Here is a 22,975-nt window from a genome sequence, read left to right as displayed (position 1 = left end):
ACATCATCGCCAATGATGGCAGGCATATCGAACATTTCGAAACCTAAATCCGAATATTTGTTGTGACGTTTGCATGTTGAATAAAGTGTGTGCACGCCGTAGTTTGTAACTAATTTACATTTTTCTATCATATAGTTCAATAACAGCCATCCTGTATGTAAGCTTAATGAATAAAGACGTGGAATGTTAAAAATATTTATTTTATTCCAAATACTTTCAGAGTTTTCACGTAAAAAACGTGGAAGCATAACTTTTCAGCACGCTCTCGTAATTTTAATGACTCATTTCCAGATCTAGATCCTCGAGCACATCGTGCAGTCAGTAAGGCTCCGAAAACACGCCAGTGAGGCACGTCGGGAATTACTTCAGCAACCGTTGAACAGCTTGACTTCATTACGATTGGTACTTACAAGCAAGGAAGAGAAACAAAATGAAGATTTTTTGGTAAATGCTGTTTATTGAATAATGTCCCAGATCTAAGGAAAGGCAAATACAAAGGAACTGGTGGCGTGACACAAACAGGAGACGCATGACGAGAAACAAGCTACACAAAATTCATTTCTGAAGAAACGTCGGGCGCCGACGAGCAGCGACTGTAAGACGTAGTGCTGCTCTCTCTCTGGTGGCGCTGTGGGGTGGGGCGAGGCGGACTCAGAACTTGCGCGAGAAGGTGACGCCCCCCGAGAAGTTGGGCTTGCTGTGGCGGGCAGGCCCTGTGATGACGCGCTCGTACTGGCCTTGCACGTCCACCCTTGTCTTGCCGTCGTCGCTCCTGAAGATGTTGCCTTGGCCTTGGGCGTCCAGCACCGTGCCCACGCCCTTTTCGCGGTGCACGTTTACATCAATCCCGCCACGGTCTTCCTGCGGAACAAGGTGTGCACTAATTAGAGTAATTGGCAGCTCAGCAGATGTAGAAGTCAGTGCATTAATATACAACGACGGGAAAGTGGCAACACCAAAAAATAACTAATGAAGAGTAATGAATTTGCGGGAATACATTAGCCCAGGTAACATATTAACGTGATTAACACTACAAGTTAATGTAAGCGCAAGATAATCCAATGCAAATATGAAATGTTGTTGTTGTTGTTGTCATTTCTGAAGAAACGTCGGGCGCCGACGAGCAGTGACTGTAAGACGTAGTGGTGCTCTCTCTCCGGAGGCGCGGTGGGGTGGTCCTGAGACTGGTTTGATGCAGCTCTCCATGCTACTCTAACCTGTGCAAGCTTTTTCATCTGCCAGTACCTACTGCAACCTACATCCTTTTAAATCTGCTTAGTGTATTCATCTCTTGGTCTCCCTCTACGATTTTTACCCTCCACGCTGCCCTCCAATACTAAATTGGTGATCCCTCGATGCCTCAGAATATGACCTACCAGCCGATTCCTTCTTCTAGTCAATTTGTGCCACAAACTCCTCTTCTCCCCAATCCTGTTCAATACCTCCTAATTAGTTACGTGATCTACCCATCTAATCTTCAGCATTCTTCTGTAGCACCACATTTCGAAAGCTTCTATTCTCTTCTTGTCCAAACTATTTATCGTCCGTGTTTCACTTCCATACATCGCTACACTCCATAAAAATACTTTCAGAAACGACTTCCTGAAACTTAAATCTATACTCGATTTTAACAAATTTCTCTTCTTCAGAAATGCTTTCCTTGCCATTGCCAGTATACATTTTATATCTTCTCTACTTCGACCATCATCAGTTATTTTGCTCCTCAAATAGCAAAACTCCTTTACCACTTTAAGTGTCTCATTTCCTAATCTAATTCCCTCAGCATCATCCGACTTAATTCGACTACATTCCAGTTTCCTCGTTTTGATTTTGTTGGTGTTCATCTTATATCCTCCTTTCTAGACACTGGCCATTCCGTTCAACTGCTCTTCCAAGTCCTTTGCTGTCTCTGACAGAATTACGATGTCATCGGCAAACCTCAAAGTTTTTATTTCTTCTCCATGGATAACTACTCCGAATTTTTCTTTTGTTTCCTTTACTGCTTGCTCAATATACAGATTGAATAACATCTGGGAGAGGCTGCAAAATATGAAATGCAGGTGCACTAAAAACCGGTGTAACCACCAGACTGTTGAATGAAAGCATGCATACTTCCATGCATTGTGTTGCACAGCTGCAATATGCCTGTTGCACTTGATCAATACTTGGGCGGTTCGTGGATAACTCTGCAGTTATCGTATGATGATATCCCGCATTTGTTCGCTTGGACACAGATATGGTGATCCAGCGGGCCAAGGCAACATGTCGACACGCCGTAGACTATGTTGCGTTACAACAGGGGTATGTATGTGGACGAGCGTTATCCTGCAGGTAAACAGCCCCTAGAATGGTGTTCGTGAATGTCAACACAACAGATTGAATCACCAGACTGACGTACAATTTTGCGGTCAGGGTGCGTGGAATAACCACGAGAGTTCTCCTGCTGGCATTCGAAATCGCACCCTGGACCATAAATCCAGGTGTAGGCCCAGTGTGTCTAGCGCGCAGCCAGGCTGGCTACAGGTCCTCATCTGGCCTCCTCCTGACCAACGCACGACCATCACTGGCTCCGAGATAGAACCATCCTTCACCAGAAAACACGACAAGCCGCCAATCGGCACTCTCGTTTGACACAACCGAACTTGCAAGTGGCGGTGGTTCGGGGTCAGTGAAATGTTCATGGCAGGGCTCGGAGCTATCCTTGAAGTAACTGATTTGTGTCACTGTGGTGCCAACTGCCGCTGAAACTGCTGCTGCACATGCAGAACATTGAGCCAGAGCCATACCCCTAATACGATGGTCTAACCTCTCGGTAGCGCACGTTACCGTCCTGAGCCCGGTCTTCTTGCGACCTTACGTTCTCGTGACGACAGCTGCCAGCAGTCATGTACAGTGGCTACATTTATACCAAGTCTTCCTACAATATCGCAGAAGGAACATCCAGCTTTTCGTAGTTCTATTACACGACCTAGCTCAAACTCTGTGACGTGTTGATAATGGCGTCTCTGTTGCTTTAAAGGCATTCTTGACTAATACCAATTCACCAAGTCCAATCTCAAAGGTAACTAACACTTAAGACCGTTGTAGCGTGTGTTTGAAGCTCATCTCATTTGCATCCTCAAAGTCGCAGCATTAGGGCAACCCTTATGCGATTAATTTGAATCTGAATTTGAATACACTAATCTTGCAGGTGTAAAAACATGGTTACCAACTATCGTCTGTGTCACATACCTCGTTCCACGCACTGTCATTTTTTTCCATCAATGTATTTAGCACTTTTTCATTCACGGATGCTTTATGGGATGAGATTTTGTAGTAATTGCTCACTTGGGCAATAAGAATTATGTGCGAGCTTCATATACGTACGTCTTGCAGGCATCTCTTTAAGCAGCTGTAATACTAACCACAGCTTCACAGATTATTTACTCTATAATAAAAGTTGCTATCACCAATCCATCTGAGCTTCAGACTGTCAGAGATATTCACAGGTACATTACTACTGGCCTGCATGACCCGTACTGACCTGCATTACCACTACTTACCTGCACTGCCGCTTAATGAATCAACTTTTGTACAGAAAGGGATGAAATATGCAGCTATAAAACTTTTTGACAGTCTACCCACGGAATAAAGCATCTGAGAACTGTTTTCAGGCGTAGATTAAAGAGATTTCTGCGAACAACACCTATGCCACAGAGCAATTCTTCAGAAAATGGAATAAATAACGAACAAACTACTTAAATTAAATGTAGATTCACCTCTACACATAAAACTTGAAGGAATGAATACTGATTCTCATTTGAAGTGGGTTGAACACGTAAAGATAGTTGGAAACAGAATGCCATCAGCATGTTATGCCCGCAGTTTCGTCATCGGTGTTCTGCAGCCAGTTTAATTACAAAATTCTGAACTTCACAAAACGAAAAAAAGCAGTATTCTGTGTCTACAGTATCAACGAGTCACAACTGGAACCGAACTATTCATACACGAAAGCGTGCTGAAAATTAATGCCTCAGTTTTTTTATGTGTAAACAAAAAGCTTTTTAACTGGAGCTACATCTTCATCCTTTATGTCTACATATTTAATTCTCAACATGGTCACCCTGGCGACGAACGCATTTTTGGCAACAAGAGATCAGTTTATTGATGTGAGACCTTAGTTTTTCTCGGCGTACATAATGTTCAAACAACTTATAGCAAAGGAGCCGGGTGACGTCGTCGACAAATGACGATGTTTAGACAGGAGCACACCCTGCCATTTTCAAGGCAAAACTGCATCAAGTAAGCGAATTTGAAACCTCCGTAATGATAAAATACACACACACACACACACACACACACACACACACACACACATGTACACAGTAAACGCTAGCGTCATCACAAACCAAGGATGACCGACGTCAGGAGTTATCGATAGTGAAATTAACAATCAACGGATGATGAAGCATAAGCTCTGTCCCTCTGTTTTCTGACAAGTGCGAGAGCAGGATTCCATGCAGAAATTAAACAGAAACCTCATTCTCTATTCATAAGGTTACTTGGTAATTTAATTTCAATAACTTCCTTAATTATCCTGTCCCAAGAGATGGAAGTGCGTGCCAGAATCTCCGTGTTGTTATGTCCCATAGGATGATCAGTGCCAAGGCGACGTTCTGCAACGGCGGGTTTGCTCGGCTGTTGTGAGCATGTGTGCCGCTTATGCACACACTCCTCATAGTGAGATCAGTATATGATTTGCCACAACTGCGAGGAATAAGATAGACGCCCGCCTTACGCAAGCCGGAATCATCCTTTACCGACCCTAAAAGGACATTGATCTTGGATGGTGGTAGATAAACACACTTTACATCAAATTTCCGCAAAATATTAGATCTTGTTCCAAACGCTCTCTGCGTTAGGCAAAAAGGCCGTAGACGGAAATTCTGGCAAGCACATCTAACTATTAGGATACTGTTATTAAGGAAGCTGTTGAAACTGAATTAACAAGTTGTTTCGCTATCGATAACTTCTGACGTCGGTTACCTTGCTTTGCGATGGCACTAGTGCTTACAGTGTGTATGTGTGTGTGTGTGTGTGTGTGTGTGTGTGTGTGTGTGTTATCATTCCCGAGGTTTTAAATTCACATGCACACCGCTTGCTAGCTGCAGTTTTGCCTTGAAAATGGCAGGGTCTGCTCATGTCTAAACATTGTCGCTTGTCGACGAAGTCACCAGACTACATTCCCGTAAGTAATTTGAACAGTTTGTTGATACCGTCACTGCAGAATGTTTGACTTTGTTGACGGAGCTACAACCTCACCTCTGCTTGCACCTTTTCATCAATGTCTAAGTGAATTCCTCGAAGGTGTTCTTTAAGTTTTGGGAACTGATGAAAATCGAATGGTGCCAAGTCGGCACTGCACGGTGGAAGATCGACGACAGTGAACCCAGGGCGTCGGACTGTTGCAGACGTTGCAGCGCTCGTGTGTGGTCTGGCTTTATCATGCTGAAGGAGAGCGAGCTCCACGTGTGGACGAACTCTCCGAATTCGGAACTTGATTACAGCTCGGTGTTTCTCACGCACCGACGTAGCTATGTTTCATACCGTCACGTTATACGCTACAATTCGGATTCCTTCAGCGCCAGAAGGCTGCAAATTTGTAGACATAAAGAATAAATTGTTAGAATGTTGATAGCGTTTGTTTTATTTAAAATCCTTAAGACTTTTCATATACAAAAGTAGGCGGCGGCGTCAATTTTCAGCACGCCCTCGTGAATACCTGTGTGTAACTCGAAGGGATGTGATGGCTAACATAGGCTAGGTAAGCAGACGGAAGCCTGCGGTTCATTGGTCAGTATACAAAAGAGATTTGTTACAGATCTCTCGTGCGACCCTTTCTAGAGTAGGGATGAGCCATCCAGTCTGCAACACACTACAGCCTAAAAGCTTAGGCCAGGGTCCAGTCATAAAATTTGAAAGCTTAACCACATTTGTTTCATCATCATCTAAAATACAGGGCAGATCCGCACCTAAATTTGCTTCTGCCCGCTTATCGTCAAACGAAATGCACTCATTTAAAATGTGGCGTAAAGTTATTTGCGTTGCGTATTGGTGAGGTCCTCAGCGGAGTAGAGCCGTGCGTTAGAAGACAATGCCCAAATCGGAGGCGGGTCAGAGCTACTTCATCCCGCGAAAGTGACCGTTGTGAAAGAGAAGTTCTAATAATTAGTACAACCGGAAGTACCCTTTGCCATCCATTTTACATTGGTTTGAAGAGTATGGATGTAGATGTAGATGTACAGAATATTCATTTGTAAACTCAGTTCTTATCTATGGAACTTTCTTCTGGGAAACAATTGCACAAAATATGAACACAGTTTGAAAACTACAGAAAAGAGCCTAGAATAATAAGTAAAAACAGCAATACAGCTTATTGTAAGGATCTTAAAAACAATGGTCATTTTAACCACTCAATGTGTTTGGTACGTATATCAATGAGTTGCGCACATGAAAAATAACGTTGATAATTTGTGCAGAGACAGCTCTGTCTTTAACTACGGAACAATATCTAGACTGAACCTGACATTTATCAGGAAAGAATAAACATGGAAATGAAAACAGCATTTTATAGCAAGGAAAGAAATTGTGCAATAAATTGAGCAAGGAGTTTACTGGAACGACAATCAAAAAGTACCTATGAAGCAATACGTTCTGTACGTTAAAGGATTACTTAGATAAGATAGACGGGCGGTTTGGTAAAAAATACGAAGCACAAATAAATAATAATAATAATATAATAATAATGGTGATGATAATAAAAGTCTACCATTTCACGCAATACTTTCATACTGTTTCTTTTCTTTTTTCGTGGAAACCTTAATCCGAAAGCTATGCGATGTATCAAATTAATAAGTCAGCCTCTTTCTGAGTTCAACATCTAACTCGTTATAGAGGGATGCTGGCTCAGTTCTCCGCTGGCTCACTGTGCGATTTAATGAGAACGCCCTGAACACTGCTGCTCAGTTACCAGCCACTGGCCTCGTATGTGACCTTGTGACACCAGATAGATAAGGTCTTACCAATAGAAAGGCGTTACTGAAATGGTGCAGCTATAAATTGTAATGCAAAAGAATAAAGAAAACTTTTTAGTGATATTTTGTAGAATATATCGTTTCATCATATGCCATATTTTCACCTTTCTTTAGTGTAACACATAGACGTCATGATACAGAAAGGACTTGTCCGAATGGGACAGAAGCCTATAGATGTGATGCACATGGACAGACAAATAAACGATTACAGTTTAAGAAAAATTGTATGATTTATTCAAGAGAAAGAGCTTCAGAAATTGAACAAATCAGTTATTGATTTACTCAATTGCGTTGGTTCACCTGCGGCCCTTAGCCAAGCAGTTATTCGAATGCACAATTAATGATAAGTTACATATCCTCTTGAGGGATATAGTGCCAAATTCTGACCAGTAGGTGCGTTAGATTGCCAAATCCCGAGCTGGTTGGAGAGGCCTACCCATAATGCTCCAGAGTTCTCATTTGGGGAGACAGACTGTAAGGTGGCGTGGTCTCCTGACCTTCATTTCTTACATATTCCGTCCTCACAATCGTACTCTGTACATCAGGACGCTACATTCGAACCCATACTCGATAACGTAGAGTATAAATTCATGCAAGCGATATGCAAATCTTATAAGTAAATCGCAAATGCGCACTGATATTGAAAATAGTCGAGGCTGGCGTACACAACATGACGGCCACAGGAATTTTCGTTCTAAAGAAGAAACCAGCCACCTGGAAAGACCGTCCCTTCAGAGGGCTGGGTCAACAACATACCTACTTCGGCTGAAGCGAGAGCCCAGAGAGAAGACAGCTTTTGCCAGAGCGAAGGGATAGTGACCTCCATTGTGTGGGAGCGCCCAGATGACGCATTTTTTCATGGTCCGACTGCGTAGTTACGGAGTTCTTACAGGAGGAGAGTATACGTCTAAAGGAGATGCTACAGATTTCCGCATTGGTCGACTTAAACGAAACGTCATTCTCCCGTTTAAAAGAGCAACGCTGATTGGCGGAATTTTTCTGACGCAAAGAGTCAGAGGAGTGATGGAAGGCAGTGGATGATATACCCTTGCAACTTTTCCAGAAAAAGGGGCCGTTCCGTTGGCGTTCTTGGAGCGGGAACACGTAACGAGTGCGAGTGCGCTCGTACGTGTACGCAAAGAGCGAGAAACAAAGTCTCTCTTCAGTACTTTACTGGGAGAGCATCTCTGTCGTTAGCGAATCAGAGTGACACTCTATACTGAGTCGCTCGCTATTAAACGTTGTTCATTGTGTTGGCCGCCACACTTATTGTGCGGAGTATTGAGTGGCATCGCGGTGGACTGGTTATCTGACCGGTGTACCACGCCAATAGACTAGGGACGGATAGGAGTCCTTGACTTCATCAAGGCGTAGGGAGAGTTTGATTGGCGAAGGTCAATCCAGACAGAAAGAGATAGTTGTGTTATTTGTCATCGTCGAGCGATGCAGGCAGCAGTCGTAGCTCACGGTATTGTGCGCTACAACGTATGCGAGCCCCGTCTGTCCTCCCTAACAGTACACTCCACCACATTTCTCACGTGACAGCCTTGACCGTACCTAGGAAAGTTATTCAAGTTGTGTAGGCGCGGCTCTCAGCCATTCTGCCGAGCAAATAACATTCTTAAAGAAAAGGGAGAGAAGAACCTTTCCATACTTTGTAAAATAATAGCATTCCTATCAATAAGAAGCTATCTACTGTTCCGAAAAGAGCCCAGTAATTTATTATCATTTTATAAGAAAAGGTTTCAGTTGATTTCTCAGAATTTTTTGTAATAAATAATATTTTTCGTTCGTTTAATGCTTTTACTACGCTAACTAGCAATATCCCCGTACCCAAGCATTCCACTAGTTACGTAAGAATATATAGAATAATTCTGTGTCTTTTCCTTACAACGGACGTCTCCAGAAGATATTTGTTGCTGAATGTTTTTCAAGCAGTTCTTGTTGGTACATTAGGAGCGTCTGTCTGACTTCTGTAGTAGTGTGTGCTGGAAATTGTTTCTTGCAGGAGCCAAAGGGCACTTGTTGGATCAATCCATTGCGCAACTTGACAAAAATAAAACCCACACACTCACAAGGCAAACAGTAGAAACTCTCGCTGTGTGCGGGCGGACATTATCTCGCTGAAATGCAAGCCCAGGATGTCTTGATGATCTGCTGAAACGTTTGAGTTCAGCTACTTATGCAATAAGGGTCATTGCAAATTTTGGTGATAAACATCTTAGTAAATTAGCTTACTACGCCTATTTTCACTCGTTGCTTTCATATGGCATCATATTTTGGGGTAATTCATCACTGAGGAATAAAGTATTTATTGCACAAAAGCGTATAATCAGAATAATAGCTGGAGTCCACCCAAGATCATCCTGCAGACATTTATTTAAGGATCTAGGGATATTCACAGTAGCTTCTCAGTATATATACTCTCTTATGAAATTTGTTATTAACAACCAAACCCAATTCAAAAGTAATAGCAGTGTGCATAACTACAATACTAGGAGAAAGGATGATCTTCACTATTCAAGATTAAATCTAACTTTGGCACAGAAAGGGGTGAATTATACTGGCACTAAAGTCTTTGGTCACTTACCAAATAGTATCAAAAGTCTGACAGTTAACCAACAAGTATTTAAGAAGAAATTAAAAGAATTTCTGAATGACAACTCCTTCTACTCCATAGAGGAATTTTTAGATATAAATTAAAAAAAAAATATTAAAAAAAATAAAAATAAAAAACACAAAAAATGAAAGAGTTGTTATATTAACTTAAGTATGTTGTTAAATTAACTTAATTATGTCATGTATTGGAAAATTTGACTCGTTCCACATCATTACGAAATATCGTATTCATGATCCATGGAACTAGTATTAATCTAATCTAATCTAATCTAATCTTGCCATGAAAGGCAGCAAAACGGGCTGTAGCATATTGCTGACGTAACGCTGTGCTGTAAGAATGCCGCGGATGTCAACCAAAGGGGTTTTCGCTGGGAAATGAAATGGCACTCAAAACGATCACTCCTGGTAATCGGGTAGCATGGCGAGCGACAGTCAGGTTCGTATCCCACCGCTGCATTTAGCGTCTCAAGACACGTCTTCGCTGGTCGTAGGGGCTCAGTTGTAAGCGGGACTCATCATTGAAGACAACTGTGTATGACATTCTAGGCCGAATGTGCTCGACACCACTGCAGACAGACTTGCTGGTGTACAGAGGTCAATGGCAGAAGGCTCAATGGGCACCGTGAGCTCTGCCCCCTTTCTGTGAGACGCCCTTGTGGTAAGGGAAGCACCAGTTGCACGTCGGATCGATGACAATAATCAGTTCGGTGCTCTGAGCGCCTTCCTGGCGATTGCTCGGTTCTCACGTTCCGTCTTCTCTTTAGATCTACCGCTTCCTTCTTCGGCCTTGGTTCATCCATTTCTGCCAACATCGTCCAGTAGTGGCATCTCTCCTGTTCAAACGTCGAGCGATTCGCCGAGTACTCTAACCGGCTTCTTTCAGCCCGACTGTACGTCCTCTCCCTCAAAGGCTGACACTGCGTATGTTGGTTGGTTGGTTGGTTTGGGGAAGGAGACCAGACAGCGTGGTCATCGGTCTCATCGGATTAGGGAAGGATTGGGAAGGAAGTCGGCCGTGCCCTTTCAGAGGAACCATCCCGGCATTTGCCTGGAGTGATTTAGGGAAATCACGGAAAACCTAAATCAGGATGGCCGGACCCGGGATTGAACCGTCGTCCTCCCGAATGCGAGTCCAGTATCTAACCACTGCGCCACTCCGCTCGGTGACTGCGTATGTTGTTCACGCGCCTGTTTGCGAGGCATACGTAGTTATTGTCCAGCGGAGTACACGGAATGGAATTCGCAAAGACCTCATGCCCTAGTACCGTCATGATCCCTGGTTACTGCGAGGTGAAATTGAGCTGCAGCGTCACTCATTCATCCATCGACCACCAAAGTTTACAGTTTTGCATTTTCCGATACCTTTGTGCATGTCACTGTGACCAATCTGTATAAATCCTTCATGGTGCGTCTTTTTTTGCCTTAGAGCTTATGTAACACATTAAAACTGTGAGCCATACCAGGGTTTGAAGCCCGATTTCTGTCTTTCATGGAGAGTGGTCTACCAGATACACCATGCGAGAATAATCTACGAACAAACTGAAGCTTCATCTGGCTATTCAATTTGTACACCTTATCAAATGTAATTCTTCATGAACGTTTCATGAAAAAATTATGCAGCAATATTGACAAGTGAAATACATGTTTTACAGAAATCATTGATTATTGTAGCGTTAACACGAGTCGCCATAGATGAGATAGGGGATGCAGTGTTATAACCAGAATTTAAAAGAGCTTTGGAACATTTAAGACCGAATAAGGCAGAAGGGATAGGTAACATTCCATCCGAATTTCTAAAACCATTGGGGAAAGTGGCGACAAAACGACTATGCACATTTGTGTGTAGAGTGTATGAGTCTGGCGACATACCATCTGACATCCGGAAAAATATCATCACAGAATTCCGAAGACTGCGAGAGCCGACAAGTGCCAGAATTATGGAAAAATCAGATTAAGAGCTCATACATCCAAGGTGTTGACAAGAATAATATACGGAAGAATGGAAAAGAAAATTGAGGATGCATTAGGTGAAGACCAGTTTGACTTTATGAAAAGCAAGTTCTGACTTTGCGGTTGATAATGGAAGCGACACCAAAGAAAATCCAAGAGACTTTCACAGGATTTGTCGACATGGAAAAAGCGTTCGATAATGTCAAATGGAGGAAGATGTTCGAAATTCTGAGAAAAGTAGAGGTAGGCTATAGGGAAACAAGGGAAAAATACAGTATGCACAAGAGCCAAGAGGGAACAATAAGAGTGGAAGACGAAGAAAGAAGAGCAAGGATTAAAAAGGATGTAGGACAGGGATGTATTGTTTCGCTCTTACTGTCCAATCTACTTTATGCACTACATCGAAGAAGTAATGACGGAAACAAAAGAAATGTTCGAGAGTGGCACTAAAATTCAAGGTGAAAGGATATCAGTGATAAGATTCGCTAATAACATTGCTACCTTGGGGGAAAGCGAAGAATAATTGCTGAATGGAATGAACAATCTAATGAATGCAGAATGTGGATTGAGAGTAAATCGAAGAAAGACGAAAGTAGTGAGACGTAGCAGAAATCAGATTAGCGAGAAACTTAGCAGAAAAGGTGATCACGGAGTAGAAGAAGTTAAGGAACTGTACTACTTAGGCAGCAAAATAATCCATAACGGAGGGAGCAAGGAGGACGTACGAAGCAGACTAGCACTGGAAAAAAGGGCATTCGTGACCAAGACAAATCTACTAGTATCAAACATAAGCCCTAACTTGAGGAAGAAATTTCTGAGAATGTACGTTTGGAGCACAGCACTGTATGATAGTTAAACACGGGCTGTCAGAAAACCGGAAAAAAAGAGAATCGAAGCATTTGAAATGTAGTGCAACAGAAGACTGTTGAAAATTAGGTAGACTGATCGTGTGAACAATGAGGAGGTTTTGTGAGGAAGCGGCGTGGAAAGGAATATATGGAAAACACTGATAAGAAGAAGACATCATGGAATAACTTCCATGGTAGTAGTGGGAGCTGTAGAGGGAAAAAACTATAGAGGAAGACAGAGATTGGAGTACGTCCAGCAAGTAATTGAGAATGTTCTGAGATGGAGAGAGACGAATTCGTGACTGGCAGCATCAAACTAGTCAGAAGACTGATGACTCAAAAGAAAAAGTGTTATCATTTTTCTACAACAGTGTTCAAAACATTCAACAATCTGTTGGTAAAAAAAGGTGAATCTTTAATAATCGCGCAGGTTGAACATCACGCTGCATTAGCAACGATGATCTTAGCCTTCCTCCCACCTATTAATTGACATCTACCCAGTTGTAGATAGACCTACAGTTAAACGTAGACTCCGAACCTCGGAGTAACTCTGTATTTTTAACATCAGCAGATATTATCAGAGGGGAAACAAGTGGTAAGTCAGGCACAAAAATACCCAGGTTGATCAGGGACCCAACTCCAGTCATTCGATCCGAAGTCTGGGACTTCACCACTCAACTACTGAGTAGAAGCACGCTGAATAATTTTAATTTGCCATAAATGACAGTTCACTTAATTTTTTGTATATCCTCTATTTTCACGGTTTTCAGAAATCTGTTACACTTACATGTGTATCAACCACTGCCCCTCTTTACTGCCACGTTTGAGAACGGTATCACCATTACTTCGATTGGCAAAACATCGCGTCTACAGAAAATGCATGTTGCGGTAAAAGCACTTGAACATAAAAGAAGTATTTCAGAATTTCTCGTGTAATATACTTAATCATCTACACTGTATTATTCATAATTCCTCTTGGTGTTTCACGTCTTTCTTGCCGTTTTGTTGAGTTTGTCAGTAGTTTCAAGTCTTTAATGGCCCATTCCTCTGAGGATGGTGTGTATGAGGTGCCCACTGCTTTCTTTTTTTCTTTCTTTTTTGTGGAAATACACTGAAGCGCCAAAGAAACTGGTATAGGCATGCGTGTTCAAATACAGAGATATGTAAAAAGGCAGAATACGGCACTGCGGTCGGCAACGCCTATGTAAGATAACAAGTATCTGTCGCAGTTGTCAGATCGCTTACTGTAGCTACAATGGCAGGTTATCAACATTTAAGTGAGTTTGAACGTGGTGTTATAATCGGCGCACGAGCGATGCGACACAGCATCTCCGAGGTAGCGATGAAGTGGGGATTTTCCCGCACGACAGTTTCACAGTTTCGCGAGTGTACCGAGAATGTTATGAATCTGGTAAAACATCAAATCTCCGACATCGCTGCGGCCGGAAAAAGATCCTGCAAGAACGCGGCCAACGACGAATGAAGAGAATCGCTTAAAATGACAGAGGTACAACTCTTCCGCAAATTGCTGCGTATTTCAATGGTGGGCCATCAACAAGAGTCAGCGTGAGAACCATTCAACAAAACGTCATCGACTGGGCCTTCGGTGCCGTCGGCCTACTCTTGTACCCTTGAAGACTGCAGAACACAAAGCCTAACGCCTCGCCTGGGCCCATCAACACCGGCATTGTACTGTTGATGACTGGAAGCATGTTGCCTGGTCGGACGAGTCTCGTTTCAAATAGTATGGAGCGGGTGGACGTGTACAGGTTTCGAGACAACCTCAGGGGCTCTGCATGTCAGCAGGGGACTATTCAAGCTGGTGGAGACACTGTAATGGCGTGGGGCGTGTGCAGTTGGAGGGATATGGGCTCCCTGATATGTCCAAGTTAGACTCTGACAGATGGCACGTACGTAAGCATCACTTGCATTCATGTCCATTGAGCTTTCCGACGTACTTGGACAATCCCGGCACGACAGTGCGACCCCCCATACGTCCAGAACTGCTACAGAGTTGGTCTAGGAACACTCTTCTGAGTTTAAACAGTTCCGCTGGCCACCAAAACCCCCGGACATGAACATTATTAAGCATATCTGGGATGCCTTGCAACGTGTTTTTCAGAACAGATCTCCACGCGCTCGTACTCTTACTGATTTATGGACAGCCCTGCAGGATTCCTGGCGTCAATTCCCTCCACCACTACTTCAGACGTTAGTCGTGTCCATGCCACGTCGTGTTGCGGCACTTCTGCGCGCTCGTGGCTAGTTTCTTTGGCTCTTCAGTTTATTACGCTTACACTTCTTATCTGTAGCAATCAGCAGTACCAATTATGATATAAAAATTGTTTTGAAAGGACACTTCCACACGAGTATTTTCACTCACCAGTTTGGGTTTTGGGAGTTGTCACAGCATATTCTATAGCTTTTTGTAGCACCAAACAATACCGCAAGGTCTATCATGTGATAATCAGATGATTTGTCTCCCGACAAGTTATCTAAATGTCTTAACTTCGTAAAAGGACGGCTTGTGGGAGGGAGATCAGTGTTTAACGTCCCGTTGACAGCGAGGAGAGCACAAGCTCGGAGCAGGGAAGAACAGGGATGGAAATCGGAAATGATTTAGGGAAATCACGGAAAATCGAAATTGGGATGGCCGGTGGTGGGTTTCAACCGTTTTCCTCACGAATGCGACACCAGAGTGCTAACCACTACGCCACTTCGCTCGGTACGGTTTCTGAGTGATGTAACACAAGTAATTAACACCTTCCACATTGTGTACACGTCCAGAATTGTTCTGTGAAATATTCACTTTCAAAAAGGCAGTGGGCTTCCGATTAGCGCTGGGAAGTGCAAGGATGAGACAGGAGCACCTTCACGGAATAATAAACCAAAAATTTCTCTTCTCCAGTCTGCGTCACTGATATGTCTGGTTCGCTTCTATTAGTAGTGTTAAATTTTCCTTCCAAAGCTAAACTTGTTTCAACTGACAACGCTTTTGTGCCGTAGTTTTCAGTAAATTTAGATCACTGCACAGCAGGGAATTCCTTATTAGCCGCTTAATACGGAGCAGGAAATGAAAGAAAATTTAGAGAACAAATACGAAGAGAAGCACATTAAGAGGCACTGCTGATGGTGTTTCGTTTAGGCATATTAGCCAAAAGAACATGGTTTTATTTTACTGACGTTTCATGGCTTTCGAAATACAAACCCTGCTAGAAACATGGACTCACAAACAATATGCTTCTGCCAAAATACACTATTTTCTGAGTGCTGTACTAAAAAAAAAAAAGATTGTGCAAAGCCTAAAAACGAGTAGAACTTCCGAGTTGTGGATCGTTATAGGAAATACGTAGAATCATATTAATCAAGAATAAGTGAGTTAATGGACGTTTTGTGTGTCTATTGCTACCTAAATAACTTTCGTTGGGTTTTAATGCTGATAAACATTGAAAATTTCTGCCATCCTATATTACAAGGGGGCTATCAAAAATTTTCCGTTCCATTGCCGTATAGTCCACAATCGGAATGCCAGTCGACAAAATCGCCGTGACTACTGAGGCAATGGTCCCACCGACAGTCAAGTGTCCTGCTGCGTGAAGAAGTCCGTAACTGCCTGTTGCGCATCCTCGTCCGTCAGGATCGACTCTTAAACGTCTTTTTTTAAGTGACCGAAGGGATGGTAATCGCATGGAGAGAGATCAGGTCTATATGTCGGGTTCGTGGATGGCTCCCACTAGAGTTGGCGTAACTTTTGCGTTATGACATTTGCGATACGGTGTCGGTGAAATTCGTCAGATGCTTCAGGCGAACAGCCATCCAGTTTAGTTTTTGTTCGGCATTCAACGGGCGGTACATCCACTGGGTGCAGACCTTACGATGGCCTGACTCCTGTGGGATAATGTGTTGAACGCGACAGAAGATGACGTCGAGGTCCTTTGCTAGCACATCATCAACTATTTTATAACGATAGTTTTCGACAGACATGCTTCCCCACACACATTCTTCATTCTCCGATGGAAGTCTACGTATGTTTGTCCTTCGGCACACGAGAAGAAATGTTTGGACACATTTGGGATATCGCATTTACAGCAGGCACGTTAGAAAGATACGAATGTTACACAAATTCCTTGTGTAGGTGTCGATGTTTATATACCCGCATCGTCGTCGCGCTACTTTGCATGTACGTTGCAGCAACGCCCTCAAACGGAAACTGTTTGATCGCCCCTTATATTATTTGGGGAAAAAGGTTTATACATTCCTGCCAAGAAAAACATAAGAATTTTGCTGTACTCACCGCGGGAGAAGGGTACGCACTGCTGAGAGCTACAGCACATACCACGATCACCACAGCGACTTTCATAGTTGTTGGTTCTGGAAGATAAAAATTGTTAGTTAAGCCCAGCAGCATCCAAATGAGAACTCGTACTACACCGTGAATTATCAATGAAGGAGACATTAGTAATAAACTATTGTTTTTCCAAGTAGAAGTGTTCCAGCTAAGAAGGTTTCACCGAGCGAGGAGGGGCAACGGTAAGTAGCTGGACTCGCATTCTGGAGGACATCGGATCTTAATTCAGGCTTGGCCATCAATACTAATGTTTTATGTGGTTTCTCTCAATATACCAAAGGCCTTACCGCAGTGGTTCTCGTCAGGTCGTCGGAGTTAAGCGCTGTTGGGCTTGAGTAACACTTTGATAAATGATCGTCCAGGTCTGCAGAGCGCTGTTGGCAAGTCCTAGTGAGGCTAAATGAGGAGCTACTTCACTGACAAGTAGGGGCTCCAGTCATGAAAACTGACAACTACCGGGCGAGCGTTGTGCTGACCACGTGCCACACCATATCCGCATTCAGTGACGCCTGTCAGCCGAAGACGACACGGTGGTCGATCGGTATCGTTGGGCTTATCGAGACTTGTTCGAACGGAATGTATACATATGATTTCCCTCTATAACTTAAGGCAAATGCCAGGACGGTGCCTTTGAAAAGGACACGAACGATTTCCCTTCTTATCCCGCCACCCAATCACAGCTTGTGCTTTGTCTTTTACAAACTCGTCCTTGACGGAGAGTTAAACCTCAATCTTCTTCCTCCCCCATCTCCTTTTCCTTGTTCTTATTCTTGTTCTTGTTCTTCTTCTTCCAAAACATTGCATACCAGTCACACGAATGGACGTTTATTAACTTTCATTAGGCTTTTGTAAGCTACAGATATTCATTACCTAACTGATGTAGTAAACGATTTATTGCCATCAGGTGCACGTCGAACCACCTGTCGTCGTCCCTACGTCAGAACCTGTGGTCAGAGACACAAATGTAATTCCTGTACAGGGGACCGCATTTTAATTGAAAGTCGCTGCCCGTATGCATATCTGAATGAACATTGCATAGTTTTCTTAAAAACACAGACAATGCAATATCTCATTTCTCCGCCGATACAGGGGAGCGAATTTCGATCAAAATGTCCTCCCTTGTATGGGAATTACGTAATTTGTGTACGAGTACAAGTTATGGAGCAGGACATATGGAGATTTGGGTCTGGCCGTGTGTCGTATACTGACAGCCAAAGCGGTTAAGACGACCACACTTATTAAGCGGGAAATACCGATTCGATTCCCGGTCCGGCACAAATTTTCACTTTCGTCATTCCCTTATACAGCTGATGTTCGTCCGTGTTCGCAACTACGACTCTAGTCGCTATAGTGCCTGCTCCTTCGGACATGCATACTTGAACGGAGAAATATTTCAGTGTTCTTCTTAGCAACCCAGGCCCTTCAATATCGCTTTCGTGATATCTGCTTTGCAGAACTTGGCATCTTTTCTTTACATTCTCTTATTTGGTTCACTTTAACATTGCTTGTAGAAAGATATCTCAAGCGCCGTACATGAAGTATCATTAATGAACGCATGTAGGGCGTCTCTTGCGAGGCATTAGAAGTTCAGGACTCAGTGCGGTGACAGATGAGTAGTTCAAGCCGACTTGGACTGGGGCATCGCTAGTAAGCTGACTATGCTATGGCGGGAAAGACATATTGATGTAGTCGCTAAACCGTCAATAATGACTGCTAATTATGAAATAAAGCTACTAACTATTAAAGACGGAGATCTAAGAAAAACTTTATTTCATTACTGGCCTCACTACAAAATTGTTGAGGCTGTCCTGGCCACTCGTTGACATATTGCCTTTTGGCTTCACTGTCTCGTGATCTACGACCGGTGTCGGTTACCGATTTTCCTGACGGTTCGCCAGCAGGAGTGGCAGCCATTATCAACGGTTTGCTGGAGGATGTTTAAGCTAGAACATCTCTAAAGAATTCGGTTTCAAATTCCGTCAACCTGAGCCATCCATCCATCCCCCCAATAACGTTACACCAGCGACCGAGTGGAGCACTGCGTCTGAGAGACTTACTTGTACTTCTGCTGTTGCAGTTCAGTCTGTCCCTACAGCCTCTTCACAGTGAAGTTGTAACTCCGGGCTGCCGGCGCCCTATATACACGAATGTTTTCGGTGCTAGTTTTCCAAAGTGGCATCCCAGCTCTGTAAGCAGAGGTCATTGTTTGTAGTGCAGTAAACGGCAAGGCACGTATGTGGCGCTAGTGGCATCTGTTGTTTCCTAGTAGGGTGCCGTAAAAGCCGGCGACTCGAAACGGCCTCGTCTTTCTGCTTCGGTGAAAAGTACTTGCGTGTTGTTATGTGCACGGTCAAGTTTTATAGCTGCTAGTTAGAAGGATCTAGTTACAGGTAGCTCGGCAGTAGTATTCAGAGGGGAAGAAATGGGGCAGTAATGATCGTTTCTGTAGAAACTGCTTCATGGTATTCCCAACATGTGCAAGTGGGAGAATGTCCCGGTTTAAAAACAGATTAACTTACACTGAAGAGTAAAAAAAACTGGTACACCTGCCTAATATCGTCTAGGACCCTCGCGACCACTCAGAAGTGCCGCAACACGACGTGGCATGGACTCGACTAATGTCTGAGGCAGTATTGGAAGTAATTGACTCCATGAATCCTGCAGGGCTGCCCATAAATGTGTACAAGGGGATGGAGATCTCTTCTGGAAAGCACTTCGTAAGGCACCGCAGATTTTCTCAGTAATGTTCATGTCTGGGGAGTCTGGTAGCCAGCGTAAGTTTTTAAACACTGAAGAGTGTTTCTGGAGCCACTCTGTAGCAATTCTGAACTGTGTAGGGTGTCGCATTGTCCTGCTGGAATTTCCCAAGTCCGCCGGAATGCACAATGAACATGAATGGATGCAGGTGATCAGACAGGAACCTTACGTAAGAGTCACCTGTCAGAGTCTTATCTAGACGTATCAAGGGTTCCATATCACTTCAACTGCACATGCCCCATGCCATTACAGAGCCTCTACGAACCTGAACAGTTCCCTGCTGTCTTGCGGGGCCCATGGATTCATGAGGTTGTCTCCATAACCGTACATGTCCATCAACTTTATACGATTTGAAACGAGGCTCATCCGACCACGCAACATGTTTCCAGTCACCAACAGTCCAATGTCGGTGTTTACGGACCCAGACGAGCAGTAAAACTTTGTGTCCTGCAGTCTTCAAGGGTACACGTGTGGGCCTTCGCTCCGAGAGCCCATATCGACGATGTTTCGTTGAGTGGTTCGCACGCTGACATTTGTTGGTGGCTCAGCACTGATATCTGTACCAATTTTCGAGAGTCTACATCTACATTTATACTCCGCAAGCCACCCAACGGTGTGTGGCGAAGGGCACTTTACATGCCTCTGTCATTACCTCCCTTTTCTGTTCCAGTCGCGTATGGTTCGCGGGAAGAACGACTGTCTGAAAGCCTCCGTGCGCGCTCGAATCTCTCTAATTTTACATTCGTGATCTCCTCGGAAGGTATAAGTAGGGGGAAGCAATATATTCGATACCTCATCCAGAAACGCATTTCTGCCGGCCGAAGTGGCCGCGCGGTTCTGGCGCTGCAGTCTGGAACCGCGAGACCACTACGGTCGCAGGTTCGAATCCTGCCTCGGGCATGGATGTGTGTGATGTCCTTAGGTTAGTTAGGTTTAACTAGTTCTAAGTTCTAGGGGACTAATGACCTCAGCAGTTGAGTCCCATAGTGCTCAGAGCCATTTGAACCATTAGAAACGCATTTCTGTCACGTTGAACTATTCTTTTCAGTCGTCGTTGCTCCCGTTCTTGCAGGATCTTCTTCCGGCCGCAGCGATGTCGGAGATTTGATGCTTTACCGGATTCCTGATATTCGCGGTACACTCATGAAATGGTCGTACGGGAAAATTCCCATTTCATCGCTATCTCGTAGATTCTCTGTCCCACCGCTCGTGCGCCGACTGTAACACCACATTCACTCACACTTATATCTGGACAACCGGCCATTGTATCAGCAGTAACTGATGTAACAAGTGCACGATTTTTTTCCCTCATATGGGCAGGGGAGGGCTGTCAGCGGCACAATCCGCCGCTCTTTATCCGAGTGAGATGACAGCTAATACAAGAATAAAATGTTACATATAAAGGCGATGAAAAAGGGGGACATAAAACAGAGTAAGGGGAGATAATGGAGGTAAAAATACACTGACATGGAGACATTAATGGGGGGGACAATTAAAAAAGTCGACATAAAGTTAAAAAAAAACACAGTTGGCGATTCGTAGAGCACAAAAAAGACACTGAAGTCACACGCACAGCTTAAAAGTTGGCCACAGTATTAAAAACACTCCAGAACAACACACTTTAAACCCACTTGGAGCACACACGATGAAGAATAAAACTTCCAGGTGGGACCTACCGAGGGAGAGGCCTGAGAGGATGGAAAAGAAGGGAACTGCACGAGACACTTGTCGTCTTATATATGCGTTGCCGGCCGCAGTGCCGTATTCTGCCTGTTTCTATGTGTCTGCATTTGAATACGTATGCCTATATCAATTACTTTAACTTCAATGTAGAACGAAACAGCGGCGCAGTAACCGTCATAGAGGACAGGTACTCAGAAATATAGAGTTTCTAATATCTGACCAGTCATCATCAGTTTCAGCCAATTGTGGAGGCCAGTATGGTTGGCGGAAAGCCAATTTGAGCTGACGAGCTTTTCAGTCGTTGCAGTAATCTGTTCCAGCTGAACGACCGAGGGACACTGATCTCAGATACAGAATTTAATCTATCGAGCAACGGATCGCGAAATGAGAATAATTAGGGCGTCGACACTCACCAAAACATTAAAGAATTACTAGCTGTTGAAGGTTAACTATCCTCTAAATTAAGAGTAATGGAGCAGCATAAGCCGCGCGGGATTAGCCGAGCGTCAAAGGCGCTGCAGTCATGGACTTTGTGGCTGGTCCCGGCGGAGGTTCGAGTCCCCCCCTCGGGCATGGGTGTGTGTGTTTGTTCTTAGGATAATTTAGGTTAAGTAGTGCGTAATTAGGGACTGATGGCCTTATCAGTTAAGTCCCTTAAGATTTCACACATATTTGGACATTTTCGGAGCAGAATAACCCCGGGTTTTTTTATTCTCCGCGAGCACACACGTAAAAGGGAGACACGTATTAATGTAACTAATAAAATGCAAAAACAAAAGGAAATATTAGGACAATTTGAGACTTACAAGGGAATCCTCCAATCCGACAAGTCGAAACAGCCCTGAAGAATGAACACGCCAAAAGACATACACTGTCAAAATTTTAGCTGCTAAGATGCACTTCAAGTATTTTCAAAAATGTTGATAAGAGTCAAATTCGTATCTCACTTGGAGGCTACAGTAGTGTATGCCTCCACTGGTGACGTAGCGGACTGCGCATGCAAAACATGGCAGGCGCATATCCTTGGTTGACGGCGCGTCAGTAAACAGAGAAAACAACTGGGCGCCATCATAATTCGTGAAGTGAATTTCAGTTTTGATAGTTTCTCTGAAACATTTATCCACCGTTACAGTTCACTCGAATTCGCAACTCATTTAAGACCCATAATAATTGCCACTTGCTTTGCATTAGTGTAATTATTAACAATGGAGATAAAAACTCAATATTCAATGTGTTTAACGACGCTGTGCAAACCCGATTTTCCTTCTTAAATCTGCTCGTGGACTATATAAATGAAAGCAATAAATACGCGCCAAAACTGTGAAAGTAAAACTATTTGAAGGATTTATTGCACAGGATGGCCACAAATGTCTGTTACTCCCTCTTTAGTGACCAACATAAACCCCTAAAGTTACATAAAGAACGTAAACAACAGTTCTTTAGAGGAGTTTTCTTGAAGTATGAACCATGTAGAGTACCTTGCGACAGGCAGTGGACCGTTGACGGTGGATATCTACGAGATTGTGCCCTCCGAATCGCAGTTGAGATAAACATTGCTGATTTCCTGTATTCTTCGATCTGGTTAAGGAGAGTCGAGAAATTATAGGAATTCGCTAAACAACTAAGTTTACTTCAAGTAAAAATGGAAAGGAGATGCCATTAATTCATAGCTGACATGAAGATGACGCGCGCTATTT

At 43.6% G+C, this 22,975-nt stretch overlaps 1 protein-coding gene across 1 annotated transcript; it reads right to left on the bottom strand.

The window, feature by feature from the left end:
- Positions 1–651: 651 nt before the first annotated feature.
- Positions 652–16,850, bottom strand: LOC126161292 (diptericin A). Its single transcript, XM_049917030.1, has 3 exons — positions 16,788–16,850; positions 9,188–9,196; positions 652–861 (listed from the first exon to the last, which is right to left on the bottom strand). Exons 1-3 carry the CDS (start codon positions 16,848–16,850, stop codon positions 652–654), a joined length of 282 nt encoding a protein of 93 aa, XP_049772987.1.
- Between the last annotated feature and the right edge of the window lie 6,125 nt (positions 16,851–22,975).

The sequence above is a fragment of the Schistocerca cancellata genome, chromosome 2 (genome assembly GCF_023864275.1).
Source record: "Schistocerca cancellata isolate TAMUIC-IGC-003103 chromosome 2, iqSchCanc2.1, whole genome shotgun sequence".
Classification (NCBI taxonomy): Eukaryota; Metazoa; Arthropoda; class Insecta; order Orthoptera; family Acrididae; genus Schistocerca; species Schistocerca cancellata.
Note: the sequence above shows the minus strand (reverse complement) of the source record. Positions and strands in the feature narration are given on the sequence as shown.